At 37.3% G+C, this 18,959-nt stretch overlaps 2 protein-coding genes across 11 annotated transcripts in view; one reads left to right on the top strand and one right to left on the bottom strand.

The window, feature by feature from the left end:
- Positions 1-18,959, bottom strand: part of ANO3 (anoctamin 3) — a 180,414-nt gene that overhangs the window by 23,256 nt on the left and 138,199 nt on the right. For all 8 annotated transcript variants that reach the window (XM_061999070.1, XM_061999071.1, XM_061999074.1 and 5 more), the window contains 2 exons: positions 17,917-18,013; positions 12,931-12,991 (listed from right to left, as the gene is read on the bottom strand). In XM_061999070.1, the coding sequence (XP_061855054.1) occupies positions 12,931-12,991; positions 17,917-18,013 (158 nt within the window). The remainder of the gene's footprint in view (positions 1-12,930; positions 12,992-17,916; positions 18,014-18,959) is intronic.
- Positions 1,943-14,509, top strand: MUC15 (mucin 15, cell surface associated). 3 transcript variants are annotated; one of them, XM_061999080.1, is made up of 5 exons: positions 1,943-2,150; positions 5,568-5,738; positions 6,782-7,483; positions 8,700-8,852; positions 10,228-14,509. In XM_061999080.1, exons 3-5 carry the CDS (start codon positions 6,820-6,822, stop codon positions 10,371-10,373), a joined length of 963 nt encoding a protein of 320 aa, XP_061855064.1. In that variant the 5' UTR covers positions 1,943-2,150; positions 5,568-5,738; positions 6,782-6,819; the 3' UTR covers positions 10,374-14,509. The 3 variants fall into 3 exon arrangements, with proteins under 3 accessions (XP_061855064.1, XP_061855062.1, XP_061855065.1); XM_061999078.1 differs by having other exon boundaries at positions 5,568-5,753; XM_061999081.1 differs by lacking the exon at positions 5,568-5,738.

Here is an 18,959-nt window from a genome sequence, read left to right as displayed (position 1 = left end):
ATGTCGTATAAGAAGAACCACTGTGTCAAAATGAATGGGGTGTTTACTCTCTTAAAGACTATTGCAAAGAGGGTTTTCAGTAAGGAGAAAGGGAACTGTCTCCACTGCCTCTCCACAGAGTTTGACTAAGGCAAGCCAGGCCCCTTCTGAATACTCTGCTCAATTACTTCGTTAGCTTTACTCTGTTGGGCTCCCCTAAAGAAAAGCTGTGCAATAAAATCAGTGCTACAGCTTCAGTACCACACCTACTGCTGAGACACACTCCTCAGAACTGAAACTGCCACTTCATAAATACAGGCAACAGCTGAATGACAGCTTAGTTTCACATCTCGCTCCTGGAGTACTCGGAAGCACCTTCCCTCCATATGGACACAGCTCTGAATTTGCACACAGCTGGACTCACTGCTGGGGGTTTTGCTTTCCAGGAACAGTGGGCCAGCACTCAGTGCCAGCATCCTCGCACCAAACTGCAGGTGTAGCACACTTAGCCAAGAACAGAGGTACAAATAGAGTATCTTCCATTAGGTGTTAAGTCACTCAGGTAATTAGTTTTTACTCTAACAGGTGAATTACACTGCTACCCAATAAAAGGGAGCAAGCACACCTTCCCAAGTCCAATGCTGAGGCCCAGGGTAGCAGTAGAGGGGTATGACTTTCATAATACATACACTTTACCAGAATTGCAGTCTACGTATTTAAGGACTTGCTATTTTCAAGTGTTCCATATCTATTCAAACAACTTCTCTTTTAAAAAAACATAACTATCAGGATTCTCAGCACCAGAATGTGTGCATGCTGGTGTGAAGTATAATGTTGACCCTAGTATATCATTTGTCATTTGGTTAATGCTGCATGAAATCCAAATTTGGCCACAAATTTGTGGTGCTTGTTTTCAGATCTCATGGTCAATCTGTTAGATGCATGTCCACCCAGATGCAGCAATAAATATGAGTTAGAAGCTTGCTGATACACACTGCAGAAAATACTAGATTCCAAAGAAACCAAACCCACAGTATCAAACTTCGTCCTCCCCTCTCTTGCAGATCATCCCACCTCATGCCACAGCAATAATTTACTTGGCCAAAAGGGACATTAGAGAGGGTAGAACTTGATCCATTTCACAGAAGACCTTCCACTTGTCCACTGCAGTATTTCAAAACAATCACCACTAGCTGCTCCCATATAAACACCTCCTGTATATGCCATATCCTCAACACTTATCTCAAGGACAAGTTGTGAAATAGTATTTGCACTCGATTCCTTAAAAATGTAAAGTGGAAAATGATAACAGCATCATGGAATTCCACTCAAACAGTCACACAACACTGAAACAGTTCTGCATCGCTCTTCATCACATACCAGCCTAGAATAAATATACATAAGGAATTAAAGAACAACAACAAAAAAAAACCCTACAGGTGGACTAGATCAGGATGTAGATATGATATGCCTGACTTCCTCATTCTCACTTTAAATCAGCATTGTTCAGGCAGCATCTGAAGTGAGGAGCTGTAACACACAGACTCCTTGCTGGTTGCGTGTTCCAAAGTAACAATTACTGACATTTAATAAATTCAAAGAATTTGAATTTAGATTATCTGAAACCATTGTAATTGTGAACGTATTTGGAGATAAGATCAGACCCTTTCTAGCAGCATGTTTTTTTCCTAACAGACCTTATTTTGCTGTTTTATTCTGCAGAAGACACACCTTCTCTAGTTTTCATCTCACAAAGTGTACCACAGGAAACTCTGATAACAAGAAGATATCTTTTGTTAACTCAGTAGCTGCACAGCACATGGAACAACAGCTTCTATAGTTTAAAGAAAACAAGCCACCCTTCTGAAACACCAGTTCAAAGACTCTCAAAAGATTAAGCAATAAGCACTGCGTACCCACTTTACCATAAATACTGCAATTTCTGTGGACTCTGTAATGACAGAGCTGGGTCATGACAGCAGTGAGGTCGGTCGGGCTGGTTCCCAGAGGCGCCGTTGTGCGCACTGAAGGGCTGCCCCACCTCGTCTCACCTGGACAGCGCGTTCCCGACTGCATTTATTGCACCTGCCCTCCCCTCTTCCCACCAGACTAATTGCATTTGCCCACAGCGGTGTTTCAACGGGCTCTTGCATCTTTTGTAGAGCTCAAAGGTAAGTCTGAGGGGTTTTTTGTGCTTATTAGTGGATCTGATTAATAATCACTATGTTGTTTTAAGTCACGTTTGGGGAAGACAATAAGTGCTGTTATAGTAAAATTCTACTTTGAGTGTATTTTTGAGAAAATAAGTGGAAAAGCTTCCAGTTTTGTGATTCAAATATTTGAGAAGTAGGGAGCATGAACAATGACAGTATTTTACTCCAATGCATATCTTTCTTTGCTGGGTATTTATACTCCTTATCGGAGCCCATTGAGTGGTGGTGGTGAGAGAAGTATTCTGTGTATGCTACTTTATACCAATTTCTGTAAGGAAATTTCCTACATCCTTATGGCTTCTGCTGAGTTTAGTTATATTGAAAACAAGCACACTCTTAAGAAGCTTGGCCAGTGCACTTACACTTGTCAGGTTGCTAGCTAGTAACAGAGTGGAAAAGTTACATAAATTATAGAATACAATTAATATTTATATTCTTCTTTATAATTCACTAAAACTGTACAAATTATATTCTCAGTGCAAAAATTAAAATACTTTTAAGCTTGAAAATTTAATAGTCATTGCTCATTTAGATGAAACTCATCCTTGGAGAGCAGTCTGAATTTCAGAGCAAATATCAAAATCCAATATATTTTTGGGAACTTAATTTGCTATAATTTCTTTCTGAATTCTAGAAGATAATTCTCTGTATCTTGCTTTATATTTGTCCTGACTATTTTTGGACCACTGATATAAAGGTAAAAATGACCTACTTTGTTAGGCTTTAAAATCACAGTAAGTGTGAAAGCTCTACAAATATGCATGTGTTGCTCCAGATCACAAGAAACAAGTGTCATTAACAATTTGCTTATCATATCACTGTTTACTACATAAAGTACTTTCTAATCACTACTGCAAAGGAGAAAATCAATGCAAGGTTCAACTTATTGACATGCAAAAGAACATCCTTTGCATTTATAGTTCTGAAGACTGTATTTTCTACCCAGAAGTAGTTTATTTTCTTGGCAGTTGGAGAGGTTTTGCAGACATTGATTCTATCACTGGCAGGTGCTGGGTTATGTTTAGGAAATGCATGTTGCAAGGTATCATGACAAAAATCTTTTTAAAAATTGCCCCTGAATATATTTCCACAAAAACTGTCATCTAAGAATTTTTTAGGACGTTTTTTCTGCATTGGAAAACTATTCAGTGCAAATCTGAGCAGCTTAAGGCAAACAAAAAGCCACATGCAATATGAATGCATGGTGAAGTCCAAGGGCCCAGAGGAGGTTGATTTGAATGAGATCAGGGCTTTGCTCAGAGTGTGGGTGTGCAGATGTACATGTATGCACACTAGTAGCTGCACACTGAATACTTTCTTGCCTCAAAGCAACTTTAATCTTTATTAATAACAGAATGACAGATTCTTTTAGCCTTTTTTCAATTTATTTCAATTGAAATAGAGAGGTCTGTATTATACAGAACCAATGCCTCCTCAGTGTGGCTGTATCTACATTAACGTTTTAATCCACATCAAGAGTGTGCTTTTAAAGTCTCCACTTGTTGCCTGTTGGCTTACACCATAGGGCACTCCTGTCAGTAAGCAAAGTATTGTGTTCCCAGATTAGCCTAACATAGGCCAGCTCTTCAAGGGTACTCAGTCAAAGGGAAGAGATAGTGGTAAGATCAGAGTAAAACCCGCAAGAAATGTGTGAAGAGTATCAAGTCCTCAGCACCTCTACAGATCTCTTGCAACTGGGCTAACACTATTTCCAGCAGAGACACAACCAGTGCACACTCACACCGGAGGGCCATTTTTATGGGAAATTGCATTCACATCTCGGTGAATTCCACAAATAAGGGTCACTACGTCTTCATAAAGCCATACAACCAAATGAGAAATTTCAGTCTTCTCCTTTCTGGAGTTGGCTTTTTTCTTTTTCTATCTAGCTATCATTATCTCAGATAAAATGCAAAGGGAGAAATTGACTGAAGAAACGTGGTGGCAACCATCCTATGTAAAAACTTCATTTTTCACACTTAAAAAAGGTAGAGCTGATCCAGGTAACTGAAGTGTAACCTAATCACATGCCGATGTCACTTCTGTTCACTTCATGCTATGCCTACTGCACTGATTTCCACTGATTCACTACTGAGTTATGTGAATATCAGTGAATCAAATAGCGAGAATCTCTTCAAAGCTTCCTTAAACACTTACTTGACCAGCTAATTTAAGGTTTGGGCTCTTCTGTAAGCTTGGCTTATCTATAGCACTGCTGTTTTACTGCAAGAGCACTATTTGCATATTAAGTTCTAAAGGCAACAAGTATCTTTGCAGAACCTCAGTGTTTTTCTAAACTGCTTGAACATTAATATTGCACTAGAAAAAGTTAATAATTACACTTTACAAAAGGATTTCCAGGAAGCAGTTCATCACAGTACATAATTTTCAAAGCAAGGAGGTTCCTTCTCTATGATCCTCCATGAAGAATTATATAAGTAAGCCAATCAGAAAAATAGAATTTATTCAGTGAAGATATTGTCTCCTTTGTGCACTGCTCTGAGAACTGAATTTACAGTTAAAGTGAACTGAATGTAATTTCCTTATGTATTTTAGTTACAGGGAAGGGTCACTGAGCAATATGACCAATCCCACTTTGTTCACTAATATGAGTGTTAGGATAATGAAGGAAAGACCACACCACTGAGTAAAAACAATAATACTGTTAAAATGAAAGCCTGCTCTTAAAAACTTTGTAAACTACAATGTTTTCCTTCTTCACTGTTTTGCAGTTCTTAGTGCTAACAAACCACAATCTAATATTCAGATTGTACAGCATTTCAGAGTTATCTAAAGGCGTATCATTCAAACTATAAACATAGTTGGACGTGATAATTGAACTCCAAAGGGATTTTCTTTGGCTTGCTTGTTTGGGGTCAAAGTGGTTACTCTCAGTTTGACTGATACTCAAGCAGAAGTCCTCTCTTTCATTTTTTGCTGAATAAGCCACAAATATTTTCCAAGCATAGGTCCTTCCCACCATATAACTGACCTTAACTTGGGAAAATATGCAGTGTGAAGTGGAACATGTGTCTCAAGTAACGTTACCATCTTCTAACCACAAAAGAATTACAAATACCTTGACATGATATCTAATTATCAGCTACCCATTGATATAACATTATTCATAGCTGAGTGCTGTTACTGTATGTACACTTTCCATTGCTCTGATGGTGTTGTATACAAAGAAGCTAATCTGGGGAAAATGCACTTTTAAAAGAAAAAAATCCAAAACATGAAACAGAAACAACACTCATCCCATCTCTCCACAAAAAAATCCAAACAGAACACCCATAGGAAAAAGCATAAGGCAGCAGGGGAGGGGGATGAATAGGAAAGAGATACTATTTCCAACTGTATATCTCCGTTCTTCAGGTGGTGTCCTGGGTAGAGATGGCACAGAGTTAATTCTCACTAGAAGCTGAGGGAGGGCACAGCCGGGGCAGCTGATCTGAACTAGCCAAGGAGATATTCCATGCCACATTATGTCGTGTATATAACTGGGGGACCTGATCAGGGAGAGGAGGGATAACAGCACAGAGACAGGTTGGGTTCCAGGTGGTGAGTAATTGCATTATGCATCACTCGTTTCCTCTACTCTTATTACTCTTATAGTTATTATTATTTCTCCTTTTCTTGTGTTGTCCTATTTAACTGTTCCTATTTCAGACCATGAGTTTTTACCTTTGCCTTAGATTCTCTTCCCCATCCCAATGGTGTGGGGGAGGAGTGAGTGAGCAGCTGAGTGGCACTTAGCTCCCATCTAGGCTTAAACCACAACATATGGCAAAGTACCCACATATATGGACACCTGATTAACATTGCTGTAACATATTATATTTTTATTGTGCTGTCACATGAGAGGTTATGTGTAGGAACTAAAAACTGCGTGATGTCAACTCACCTCAAAGGAAGAAAAAACACACACACCCCACCAAAACCTCATGGATATCTCAAATGGCATACCTGCTACAATCATGGGACTTGAGCTTTTCTCATCCTTCTCTGTCTAATATTGGAAAAAAATAATGCATAACATAATAGCTTCCAGTTGCCTATAGGAAAAGAAGTTTCCACACAAATTCAGCATCATCCATAACCCCTGGACTGATTTAGTTTTCAATTTACTCCTGGAAGCATTCATGTGCCATTCACTGCTCAAGGTTATAAAACATTATCCGTTAAGTTTCAGGGCTAATTGTAACAATTATATTTCTTTGCATTGGAGCATAGCTCTCTAGCATGCTCTTGGAATTGTTGCCTGCCTAGAAAACACTGCCTAGAGCATGCCATCCAAATATGTATCATTAACTCATTCTATAGCAAAGTGGTTTTGAATTATTCCCCTCTTAAGTATGAGGCTTGTGTAACCATGGGATTTTCTTGCGCAAAATGCTCTTGTTGATCATCAATATTGTTTTAGAACATCTTTAGGTCATTAACACTCAAGGATGCAAAATTTTCAGCATTAACATGTGGAAAACTAGTAAGATTTCTGTAGTATAATATTTTTTTTTTCACCACCTTATTTAACTGAGTAGCTTTGTTTTGCAGACTAAAAATAATAGATAAAAGTGAATTTCTTGCAGGTTCTGTTTATAACAAAACAAACTTTGAAGCCAGTACCATGCAACCATCCTGGGGAATGATTTGCATTTTCCTGCTTGTAAGGCTGCAATGGAGCAAAAGCTATGCTGAGGGCAGAAAGATAAATGAAACAAATAATGGAGATATCTCAGTTACAGATAGCAATCAGTCTACAGTGCGACTAACTTCAGAGAGAGTTCTGCCTATGCCTACTGCCACAAATTCTTCTACTGTCAGTCACACTTCACCAACAACTGCAAATGCCAAACAAAATGTAACAAGCAGTTGGCCACGCAGCATGTCTCTGAGGTCCACCAATGGCACCACTTCAACTTCAAATGCCACCACAGTATCAAAGGATGGAATAAATAACTCTGCTACAAACTTCAACAGAATTCCAACATCTTTAGCAACATTTACAACAACAGGTGACTTTTCCGGAGTGACCAAAAGTGCTACAGATATTTCTGCTTCCACAGCAACACCAAGTAATTCCACAGTCACCTCCAGTAATCCTTTGGCTACAGAATACCCCAGTAGTAACTCTTCAATAGACTCCACTGTGTTCCCCACTGGTATCACTCTGACATCCCCCACTGTGAAGCAGGACAGTTCTACACTTTCCATTCAGGAGACAACAGAGCTGAGTCATAATTTCAGCAGTCATCCTACTACATCATCTAATTCAGAAGATGACAATGAAGGTAAGAATGTAACTGAAGTCCAGTTGGTTTAATAAAGCCATAATGATGAAATAAAACCTTTTATTTTTTCTCTTTGATCAGGAGGCTTTATAAGATAGTGATCTAATATAGAGTAAAACTAAAACTCACTCAAAAAGTAGTTTTAAAAGTTATATCCTGTTTACTTGTTTAATACTTCCAAGAGTGAAGGAATCTAATGACAGGTACTGTCCATTCACACTGGAGTGCACCTTCAAAGCAGATGTGTAGCAGTAAGATTGAAACACATCACACACAACTTATTTAAGTTCAAAAACTTTTGTGACCAAAGATGACTTCTTACAAATACTTCCACAGGAATTACTCATTGTGCTTTTAATTATCAAGTCAAGTATGCGTGGGAAAATGATGGAGCATAAAACTGCCACGGCACTTTTCTATTCTGCTGCTCTGAATGAAGCAGGTCTTCAGGAAAAGAAAAGGAAAGACTAGAAGACAGTTAATTAGCTTTCAAGTTTTCAGCATAGGACTGAAAGGTTTATCCATCATATCCAGTACAGTTCGTACTAAAAACTGAAGGAGCACCACAATTTCATGTTTCTCATCACAGTTCTAATAATTACAGTGTACCAGATAACAGTGACTGAAAGGGAAGGGGCGTGGGAGAATAAGTTCAGTTCCAAGAAAAACATAATACCTGGAAGAAAAGTCTTATGAAATCTGAGGACAATCTTGGAGGAATGCAGTTATTCTGCTAACTAAACAGGTGCAGAAAGCATTTTGAGATTTCTTACCTCACATACTCAAAAACTGGTACTCTGAAACTTAATCAATTGTAATTGAGACACTGCAATTTTAACTGCTGCCTTAAATACTTTCACATACTTGCAAGTCAAAGAGTGATTACTGTTTATTTCTTTAAATAAGAGAATTGTGGTTGATTCTGTAATTAAATCTGGAACTTTCTTATTTGACTAAAATGTCATTTAGCCTTTTTTTTAACCACCAGTTGTTCCTTTGAAATTCAAGGATGGAGATGTCTACATATTTTTTTTTTTTTTTTTACAAAGGCAGAAAGCTTCCGCGGAGAGGCTGGTTTAGTCATAGTCTGCAAAGTGGTTCAGATCTGTGTGAAAAGTTTCACTCTAAAAAGCCCTTCACTGCTTATACAGAGTGAAATATCTAATCTTACAGATTGTTCTCATTCAATGGTCTCCTTTCTTTCTTACTCTCCTAGATGAAACCAATAAAGGAGTAGTAGTTGGTGTCATTGTAGGAGCCATTTTGGGATCTTTATTAGTTGGTCTGATTGGATATTTTATATGTGGTAAGAAAAGGTCTGAGTCATTTTCCCACAGACGGCTTTATGACGACACCAGGAATGACCCAGGTAAGGAACAGCACAAGTGTTTCATGTAACAACATTTTTTATCTCTACACAGAGCTGCTTAAACAGTCTGGGTCTTATTATTATCAGGAATTATACAATTGACTCCAGTCAGACTAGTTTTCAACTGACTGGACTACATTTTAGCTTAACCAATACACCCCTTAACTCCATGTCTCCTCCTTAGAAGTTATTTTTTTAACCTCTGAAATATCAGGAAATATTGTATCTAGTATCAGTGAACCTGTTCAAAGATTTGTGTATTCGAAACTATAGCTCAAAAGCTCCCCAAACATTAATTACCTTAAAAAGGTTGGAATCCTTACTCATTCAACTTCAATTACAAAATGAGAGATGCAGCTGTATCTGTTTTTAGGAGTTAAAATATTTTTAAGAGGCTTAAAAAGAATACTGTGTTTGTCTTCTCCTTGAATATTCATAAACTTATATTAAGTGTAATCACACAGTCTCCAAACATTTATATCATGTTCCTAGGTCTTTATTTTTAAATGTTTAAACAAACACTGAGAGGCTAAACACACTTTTTTCCCCTCGTATAAAATCAAATCAAAATAAAACTCTGGCAATATGCCCTTTCTGGCTTAAATGCAAGAGCTGAAAGCTGCCAGAATATCAGATTAGGGATTGCTTTGAAAGTTTACCACCCATGTAGTAGAACAGGCATTACTGGGAGAATAAGTTATTACAGAATCACAGAATGGTAGGGGTTGGAAGGGATCTTTAGAGATCATCTAGTCCAATCCCCCTGCTAAAGCAGGTCCATCTAGATCAGGTCACACAGGAACGTGTCCAGGTGGGTTCTGAAGACCTCCAGAGAAGGAGACTCCACAACCTCTTTGGGCAGCCTGTGGCAGGGCACTCTTGCAGTAAAATAGTTTTTCCTTGTATTTAAGTGGAACTTCTTGTGGTCCAACTTTTTTTCCATTACGCAGTGTCCTGTCACTGGATACAACATAAAAAAAGGGATGTCCCATCCTCCTGATGCCCATTATTTACATATTTGTAAATATTAATGAGATCCCCCTGCAGTCTCCTCCAGACTAAACAGTTCCAGTTCCCGCAGCCTTTCCTCATAAGGAAAATGCTCCAGTCCCTCGATCATCTTGGTGGCCCTGTGCTGGACTCTCCTGAAGTTCCCTGTCCTTCTTGTGCTGGGGAGCCCAGAACTGGACACAGGATTCCAGATGAGTCCAAGACTGTAAATCAGGGCCTTCGGTTTTTGCTCCCCTGTATGTAAGAAAGGGGTTAACAGGATTTAGGTGTGAGAGACTGCAGAACTAAACCATGAGGTATTCAGTGTGTGGGAAGAAAAATCTTTCAGGCAATATATTAAAAAGTAATTCCGTTATCCTTTCAGTACTTCACTTAGACAACTCGCTTGGACCATTCGACACGACTCTTGGATGTGTATCAGATGACAAAAGCAGCCCAGCAGACAACACAGAGTGTGCATCTGATGGCATTCCTATGGCTGACATGACACCATCCCACCCTTCACCGTAATGTTTGCTTCAGGTGCCATCTGTTATCTACATGCTTTCATTTCTTCCAAAGTGACCTGGAAGCTCTTATCTCACAGATAGTACTGTGCAAATAAAGTTTTGTAAAGGAAGGGGAAAAAAACCACAAGATACACTGATATGAAAGAGGCAGGGCCCAGAAGGATCACTCTTGTACTTTATAATTAAGTAATCAACCTATGGTTTTCCTGAAAGGATATTATACTTGATTTCTTAGAAATAACAGAGCCAAATAGTAAGCAGGTAAAAATCCATCTGTGTAACTTTGGTCAAGAATGCAGGCATTGTAACTGAGCAAAAATTGACTATTGTTTTGCACAACTAAAATTGTGCAATGATAGTTTAGCATCAGTACAAAAACTTCACAAATTTAAGTACCAGGAGGAGAAACTATCCTGTCCAAATATAATTCCTGCCTGATAAATGAATCAGGGCATTATTTTCTCTACTTTAGATTTGTATCTTCCTCAGTGAATATGACAAAAAGAATTAGATTTACTTGGATTAATCTGAAGTTGAAGCTTGGTAGGAGAATGGAGCTACTGAGCAACACAGACTACATGTAACCCTTGACTACGGTGACACAGTTAAAATTACTATTGAAGGGAAAAGAAGACAAGTTTCTGTTCCTCTGTCAAACTGATTTGTTTGCATTGCAGACTAGATCTGTAGGAATGATGTAAAAGGTTTTGCTACAGGTTAGATAGAAGAAATATTCAACATTAAAGGACAGGAATTATCTCTGCTATGTATATAGATATCCTAAAAATCACGGTCTGGTTTTGTCCAGAGAAAAATTAGGGCAGTATAGTGCAAATAATAGTGCTTTATTTAGTGTGGAGACCATGGATCATGTCAATGGAGTTGCCTGACTAGCTGACTGTTGAGGTTGCATTGAGGGTTTATTTGATATGTAAATTGCATGCACATATCCACTACAGAGAAACAATGGGAGTCACATTGCAGACAAGTAAAACACAGATATTTATTTCAAAGTATTTAAAAGGTTAAAGAACTGAGTGCATATGTGCAGTGTTGTCAATCCTACAGGGAAAAAGCCTATTTCCCTCAAAATCAGAGCCCGATTTCTAGCATTGTATCCAGTAGGTTGGATACTGAAAATCTGAGACACATTCACCTATATTAGGTGAGAGTACCACTCTGCTGCTTGAAATTAGGAAAAATGTACAGTTTGGTTTTCAACTTCCTCAGCACATATTATGCCATCGTTCTTGACAATGGTAAAGCAGTATCACATAAACAAAATTCCTCTTTCACTTGAACCTTGGCCTCATCTGAAAATGGACAGAGCTTTCTCTAAGGAGAACTTGAAGAGAGAGACGAAGAGATGTTAAGAAGCTACCAGCATTGTCTACATTAGTAACTATATAACCAAGTGCAATCTATTTTAGGAATTTATTAACTAGTTATTAGTAATTGCAAGGTTGTAACAGTAAGATTAGGAGTCAATGAAGAAATATCACTGAGGCAAGTAATCAAAGTGTGCCCTCCAGATATACTTTGATAATTTTTAACAAACCAAGTATGATTTTTGCATGTATGTCCATGTGTTTGTGTTGTCTATGAACCCCTTTGCTGTTTCGCTCTTGTTTGTATATTGTCTTTTGCTTCTAGGTCAGTGTTCAAAATCTATGACATTCGCGTGTCCTTCACCTTATGTTGGAATCATTAAGGTTTACTCATACATAGTATGCAAATAAAGTTGTTGTGTGCCATTTGGCTCTATTTAAAATTGTAAAACTCTGGTTTGAATTCCATCAGTTGTACTTATGTGAACAAGTGTTATTTTCTCAGGGCTTACATAGACAAACATTTACACTGGTAAAACCAATTATCTCTTGTTCTAATATCAGTCGTCCCTACTTTTTAGCAGTAAAATACTATTGTCCTCAGTGAAAGCTAATTCCATCACACATTTCATGCTGGAACCATTAGTCTTGTCTTGTATGACACTATTACATCAATCTTCTAAGATAGGCAAGACTGTCTTGGTAGCTCCTGTTTAACAGTGGCCTCTGTGGATATCACCCTGCTTGGCTTTTGAGGTGTGTGATGCCAGATTGAACATAATGAGATATTCAGAGGATCTGAATATAAATATTTAAATCACTGAAAGCACTAAACAAATCTTTCTTATACTTCTTTCTAATTTGCTCCCACAAAAACATTCTCATTTATTTTCTAAGAATTCTCTACAAGATGTGATTTTTTTTATTGAGTCCAGATTAGTAAATTAATCCACATTTGCCTCTAAAAAGTCCTCTACCAGCATGATATAAAATTGAGGCTTAAAGACATTTAAGATGAAAAAGACAGTCATTACACTAATGATAAAAGTTATTATTTTCACCCACCACTAGCATAGAAATTGAAGTTGATGAAAACAGGAAAAAAAAATTGCATGGCAAAATCATAATCCCTCTTTAAATTTTATCAAGAGCCATAATCTCCCTTTACCCAGTAATCATATAAGGGAGTCATGTGAACCAAAAGTACAAAACAAATAACCATGTACTTACCCCAAATTGCCATGAAAATAGCAAAGAACACGGTCCCTCCATTATCAAACAAATGTGTAACCTGAACAGAAAATAAACACATCAGGAACAAATAACATTGCCACGTTATCTTTTGCTCCAAAGAATCCCACAGTATGTAACTGGTGGCAGAAACAAAAAGCTAAGCATTTTAATAAGTCTCACTTCTATGCTTCTTCAACCAAGGTTTGTCTCAGTCTTTCAGTATAACTTGAAGTCTGATTTTCCAGACTGTCACTTCATGGCTTCTCTGGTCTATTTGTTTAACAGACACCAAGAACTGCTCTGTCCATGTCCAGACAGGCTAAACATTCCTCCAGAGTTCTTCTCATACCCTGCATCAAACTTAGCCTCAACATTTTCTACTGCAAGGTTTTTTAAGCTTAATCAACTTCTGTCTTTTCACTCTTCTTCCTCTCTATATTACTTATTTAATATCTCTTTTGATTTCATTTTCTTCTTCTCCCAAGCTATCCAGAATAGTGTCTATTCCTTTTTATCCAGACAGCTCAGTCTCTCAAATTGTTGCCATATTCTCCTTCTTAGGCTGGGTGCCCCTAAACTTCATTAACATTAAATAAATTCTAAATACCACCACTTTCCCAAGGCTTACTGCTAGAAAATAAGTAATAATTAGGTTTTGCATGGCTATGCATCCCTCTAAGCATCAGAGTGAATTTGATGTCTTATTTCCTATGAAAACATCACAAACTATATTACAAAAATCCAGAATTTCTAATATTCAAGCTATAATATGAAACAGTATTTAGGAAGCTGAAATGACAATTTACAGCAATGTAATTGTAGCCAGGTAATGGGTCTAATATCTTCTAATGAAAGGTGATGTTGCTGAGCATTAATAAGCAAAGCAGAGGCTTCAAATTCCTATTTGAAAAAATAAGAAAAAGCATAAAGCATTCTAAAATAATAGAGCAACTCATCATCAACAGGCATATGTTAGCAAGAGGATCTGAAGATGGAGGAAGATGAAATGGAAAAGTGCTGCAAATGGCTTTGATATGTATCATCTTAAATCATACGGGAAATTCATGGTGATGTCCCACTTTAGAATAAGAAGAGAACGTCTTGAAATAGAATATTCTTGAAAAGATTTTAATTGGTGATGATTCTGTTGCTGACTTAAGGGTCAATGTTTAAGCTTTTATTGTGAGAAGAAACCTGTCCTTATGCCAATGGAAGGGTGCAGGTAGACAGATTCAGTTTTGCTGTATTGTGACCTTCTCCTACATCTGGAGTTACCCTGGTAAGAGGGAAAGTTCTGCAGAAGGGGTATGCTGGATGCTGGGGCTGACAGCCTGTCAAAGGCAGCTTTACTAACTAACTCCCATGACAGCTGCCATCTCCAAGAAGTCATCCTGCTGACAAAGTTTTGTTCTAGAGAAGGCTGACATTATCGCTTCTGCCCCACAAATGAAGAAGATGAACTCAGGGAAGCAGAAGAAGTTAATAGAAACTTGTTGCTTGCCTCTAACTTTATTTCCTATTTTGAAAAAATCATTATAATATTATGATAGATTATTAAAAATATATTTTATGTGTATGTCATTTCTGGCTTTCTGTTTTTTTAAGGTACTGAAATTAGAATTGAGTATTTGGTATTAGGTGTCAATAAAATCAGTATGTTCCCTGCATGAATCATACAGTGGGACCAACTGTACATTGAAATATGTCTTTTGCTTGGTTTTGCTTCCACAAAATAAAAGACAAACATACTGGGTATGACACTGAAAATGTGAGAGGTGAACAAAAGCAGTACAACAAATCTGATGAATGTTCTCAGTGTTGAATGTAGATTTGTGTGAGGATGTGATTTTGGATATTCTGCTCAGTAAAGAACGCATCTTTCCAAGGAAATACCAAATGAATCAATCAAACAAACCTAACACAGTAAAATTAATGATGTTAAAAGTAAAAAATATGTATCTGGGCCCACATCTAGCATTGTCTCTATAAAAGGTGTTTGGGTGAGTCTTTCAGCACCACACTGAGAATTAAGATTTGACTGTCATAAAGGCTAAATTCATAGTCTGAGACTCCATGTAGACCAGAGGCCTCAAGGCAGAGGTGAAATATTGTAGGATGCAGTGCTCCTCTGTCAGCATACCTGACTGTTGTCATCATCACACAAGACTTCAGGCACTTCACATCCATCTCAAATCAATAAGGGGACCAGCCCAAAGAGCCCTGGTGCACCACAGCAATCAAGCTCAGATCAGAGGGTCCACTTAATGAGGAGAAGAATGACAGCTTGGGTACTCAGCAACTCAGATTATAACTCTGAGTTTACCTGCCTTTCTCTTAAATTATAAACTTCACTTCAGTGTGGTATTTTTAAATTGGAATGGAATAAAGAGGGAGTGGATGACAGAAATGGGCAGTAATGAGAAGGAAAAAGGCATCTTTTGTATTTTGTCTCCAGCTTTATGAAAATCTTGGTAGAAAAAAACACTTGAAGTACATGATTTTTCTGGCACTAGTTTGTTCTATCTGAAGTGCTCCTCTAAAGTGAAACTTGGCAGATATTTAAGAAAGAAACTCTGACAGCAGTTTTCAGAATGTGAAATACGAGGATGAGGCCTTCTATAAATTAGACAGGTCCCATGATCTAAGCACTTCACTTAAAGGAATTTACTTTTCCTAATTAACTCAATGGTTATGTACTCATATACAATGAGCTATTTGAATGAATAAAGATAAAAACTCTTATTCCAGAAAGAGGGTGCCAGTGCCTGGAATGCATCAGCAATGGTTTCCTGTGCACATCAGGTCTTTGGTTATGTAGAAGGAAGACAGAGAAGTAAGTTGTGTTCCCACAACAACGAAACCAGAGGGAAATGCTGACAAGCTCCATCTTAAAAACAAGAAAGCAAGCAGGAAATACCATTTTCTTTTCCCAGAGAGCAGATTTGATGCCCTGTTTTTAAATATGTTAGTTCCACTTATATTACTAACAGCATTTCAGAAAATACAAAGGAACATTTGATTTGAAATCAGATCATAGGTTTATAACATTACACGTTGTTTTCACTCACTAATTTGGGTGCAAACACAGTGGAAGTGATGATATATGTTTGTGTATGTGCTGCTCAACTTAAGCAACACAGTGGCACCCAGCAGGACCACAACTCCTGCTGGAAACCAGACGTTTCCTAGTAAGAGGGTAATGAGTGAAACTGCAGTGAACTTCTCCGTAGAGACATCACAGGGAGTGAAGGCATTACAGTTATAACCTCAGACTTATAAAAAACCTCATGGACTTTTTTCTTTATACTTTTTTCCTTTTTGTTGGCCATTTTAGTGGCCAGATGATAATCTTCTTCCTGTCTGAAGAGAAGTCTCTCTCTCTCTCTCTCCACTCCTTGGGAAAGATTCAGAACTGACAAATCCTGAAAGAACATAATTTCTGTTTGTTTTCTGTGTTTCAATCTAACATTGATCAGTTTTTCAGAGCAAAAGTATTGGCAGAAAAAGCTGGGAGCTCACAGGAATTTCCATTACATTTGTAGACATCAGAAAAAGATGCCTGTGAAGGTGGAATATGAGAGGTTACTGCTTGTCTTTCCACGGTTGTCATCTGAGTTTGTTTCAAGAGGACTGGTTTGAAAATACATGAAAGTATGGGTGGACTGCTACATTTTTTTTTTTGCTGTAATGAATTATTCACAAGGTGACATTAAATGTGAAGTTTGCATGATTTAAGCACATGATGGCAGTATAAATATAAGTAAGACATAAAAATTGCTTCTTGTTACCTGGGGATGTTAAAATAACAGGACATAAAGTTAAAGCAATGCCACAATGACAAAAGTATTAATTTCCTGTTAAAATGCAGTGGACTGGTGAAGAAATATTTGTCATCTTTTAAAAAGAGGTATTTGTGGGACATATTGTGTAGTTTGCATAATGTTATTTCAATCAAGAAAGCTCTTATCTTCAGTCCACATCTTAAAAAAAAAAAAGTAGTAAAAAAAGGAGTTACAAAAAAAATCTCAGGGTGCCATTTTCTACTATAGTTATAGCAGTACTTAAAAATAAGGAACAGGCTTGTCCTAAGTCCAACATTTTAAATGGTATTTATTGCTGTTGGTGCAAACCATCAATTTTTGCATTCTAAAATAGAAAATAAAATTAGCAAAATCTAAATCATTTTATAAATGTCAAATGTTTTCAGAATTATTTACACAGAGATTTGAAATGGTGGTTTACTCAACGTTGGTCCTACTTACACAGAATTTCAAAACTGAACACAGAATTGATTTTTTTCTTTCACACTGGTGCGGTGCTGTAATGCCATGGCCCAGAGAGAATCACATTTTATAAATACAGGCTTCTGAGCAAGATTTATCTTATGGGCTAAAGAATTCCAAGAAAAATGCCAAGGCTGCTTTTCTAGTGTTATGATCATACCACACATCAAAATACGTTGCTCACTTGAGAACACTGCGAGGATACAGAAGTACTTTGATTATTTAAGACTGAAGATTTAAGATTGGCTTCATGTAGCAAAACATTTAGTTGAGTAAAATCTTTGCAATAATTTGACAGAGTAAAGCACATCACAGGCACATTATGCTAGAGAATTCCTTTGGGAGCAGCAGAAATTCAAGTACAAAATAAGCATGGGAAACAGAGTAGGAAGTTAACTACAGGGGAAAGTAGGAAAAACCTTCCAGAAAAAGTTTCATTTCTCAGGAGACTTTATAAGTTGATGAAAATAATAAGGATTTAGAAAGGAAACACTCACAGAAGGTAAAACAGATGTTAGAATAACCTCTGATCATTTCAGATAATTCCATTATTGGAAATATGAATTGCAAGGCTGAAAAAAACCTCAGCAGAGAAAAAAGATGCTTTGGAGAAATCTTTGCTGAAACAATGGCAGCCATTACACAATGGAAGTAGATCTTTAGATAAAAGTTATCTTGATAGCAATAAAACAACAATTACCTTGGCGTATATGCAGCTTTCATTGAGTTTCTGTAGCGTGCAATTGCGTTCACACATAGGGCACATGATGGTTTCATTTGCCTCACAGATCTCTTTGCTTTAGTATGAGACAGGAAAAGAAAAGGTTACAAAAAGGTTTCTGGAGTGTTAAGATTTTTGAGAGGTTATGCTGTTCATGGTCTCTGTTAATAGTATGCTTATACCACAGAACTGCCTCAAGACAATAAACTATATGTGAAAGTCTGGCTTCAAAAGCCCAATCCCAAATCAGTAATCCAAAAAATATGGGCCCCAGAATAGTAGGCAATGTTTTTATTTCAGGCATAATAGTTTAATCCTTACACTTGTTAATACCTCACTCTCCCAAATACCACAAACAGAACAAAGCATTGTTTACTACCTTCCAACCTCTTCAATGCATATTTTTCTCAGTGACACAGAAGATATCAAATGTTATCAATGATTTAACAACACTGATTTACTTATCCCAGTTTACATCAGCTAAAGGTCTGTTCCCACTTGATGATCTCATGCACACTTAGATCAGTCAGTCACATGTGAAAAGTCACTAATAGGTATTTCTGGCAGCAGTATTTCAAGTCTGCTTTTTAATTTCCTACAGAGGAACTTATGTAAAGGGCTGATATCCTACCCCTCCCCTTTAATACCCTATTTTGGGGGAAAATATCTTTAAGCCACATTTTGATGTTTAAGGATCCTAAGATTTAGGAAGGCGAAGTCATTGTCTTCACTGGGATCTTCACATTGAAAATGTAATAATTAATTAAGTGTCCTGATAAAGACAAAATAGAAATAACAGAAGTGCAAAAATTAATTTTAAGGCAAATTTTAACAGCAGTAAGCTTCCCAAAGAATCTCAGCAATTGCCTTTTCCTGTCTTGTAACAACATTGACATGTCTGAAGTGATCCTATGACACACCAGGAAAGCATCAGTATAAAACAACTGTCAAGAAATCCATACCAATTTGTTTTAATAAACATAGCACTTTCACTTCCTACTCATAAAAGCCAAATTTACAGC

This window comes from Colius striatus, chromosome 7 (genome assembly GCF_028858725.1).
Source record: "Colius striatus isolate bColStr4 chromosome 7, bColStr4.1.hap1, whole genome shotgun sequence".
NCBI lineage: Eukaryota > Metazoa > Chordata > Aves > Coliiformes > Coliidae > Colius > Colius striatus.
Note: the sequence above shows the minus strand (reverse complement) of the source record. Positions and strands in the feature narration are given on the sequence as shown.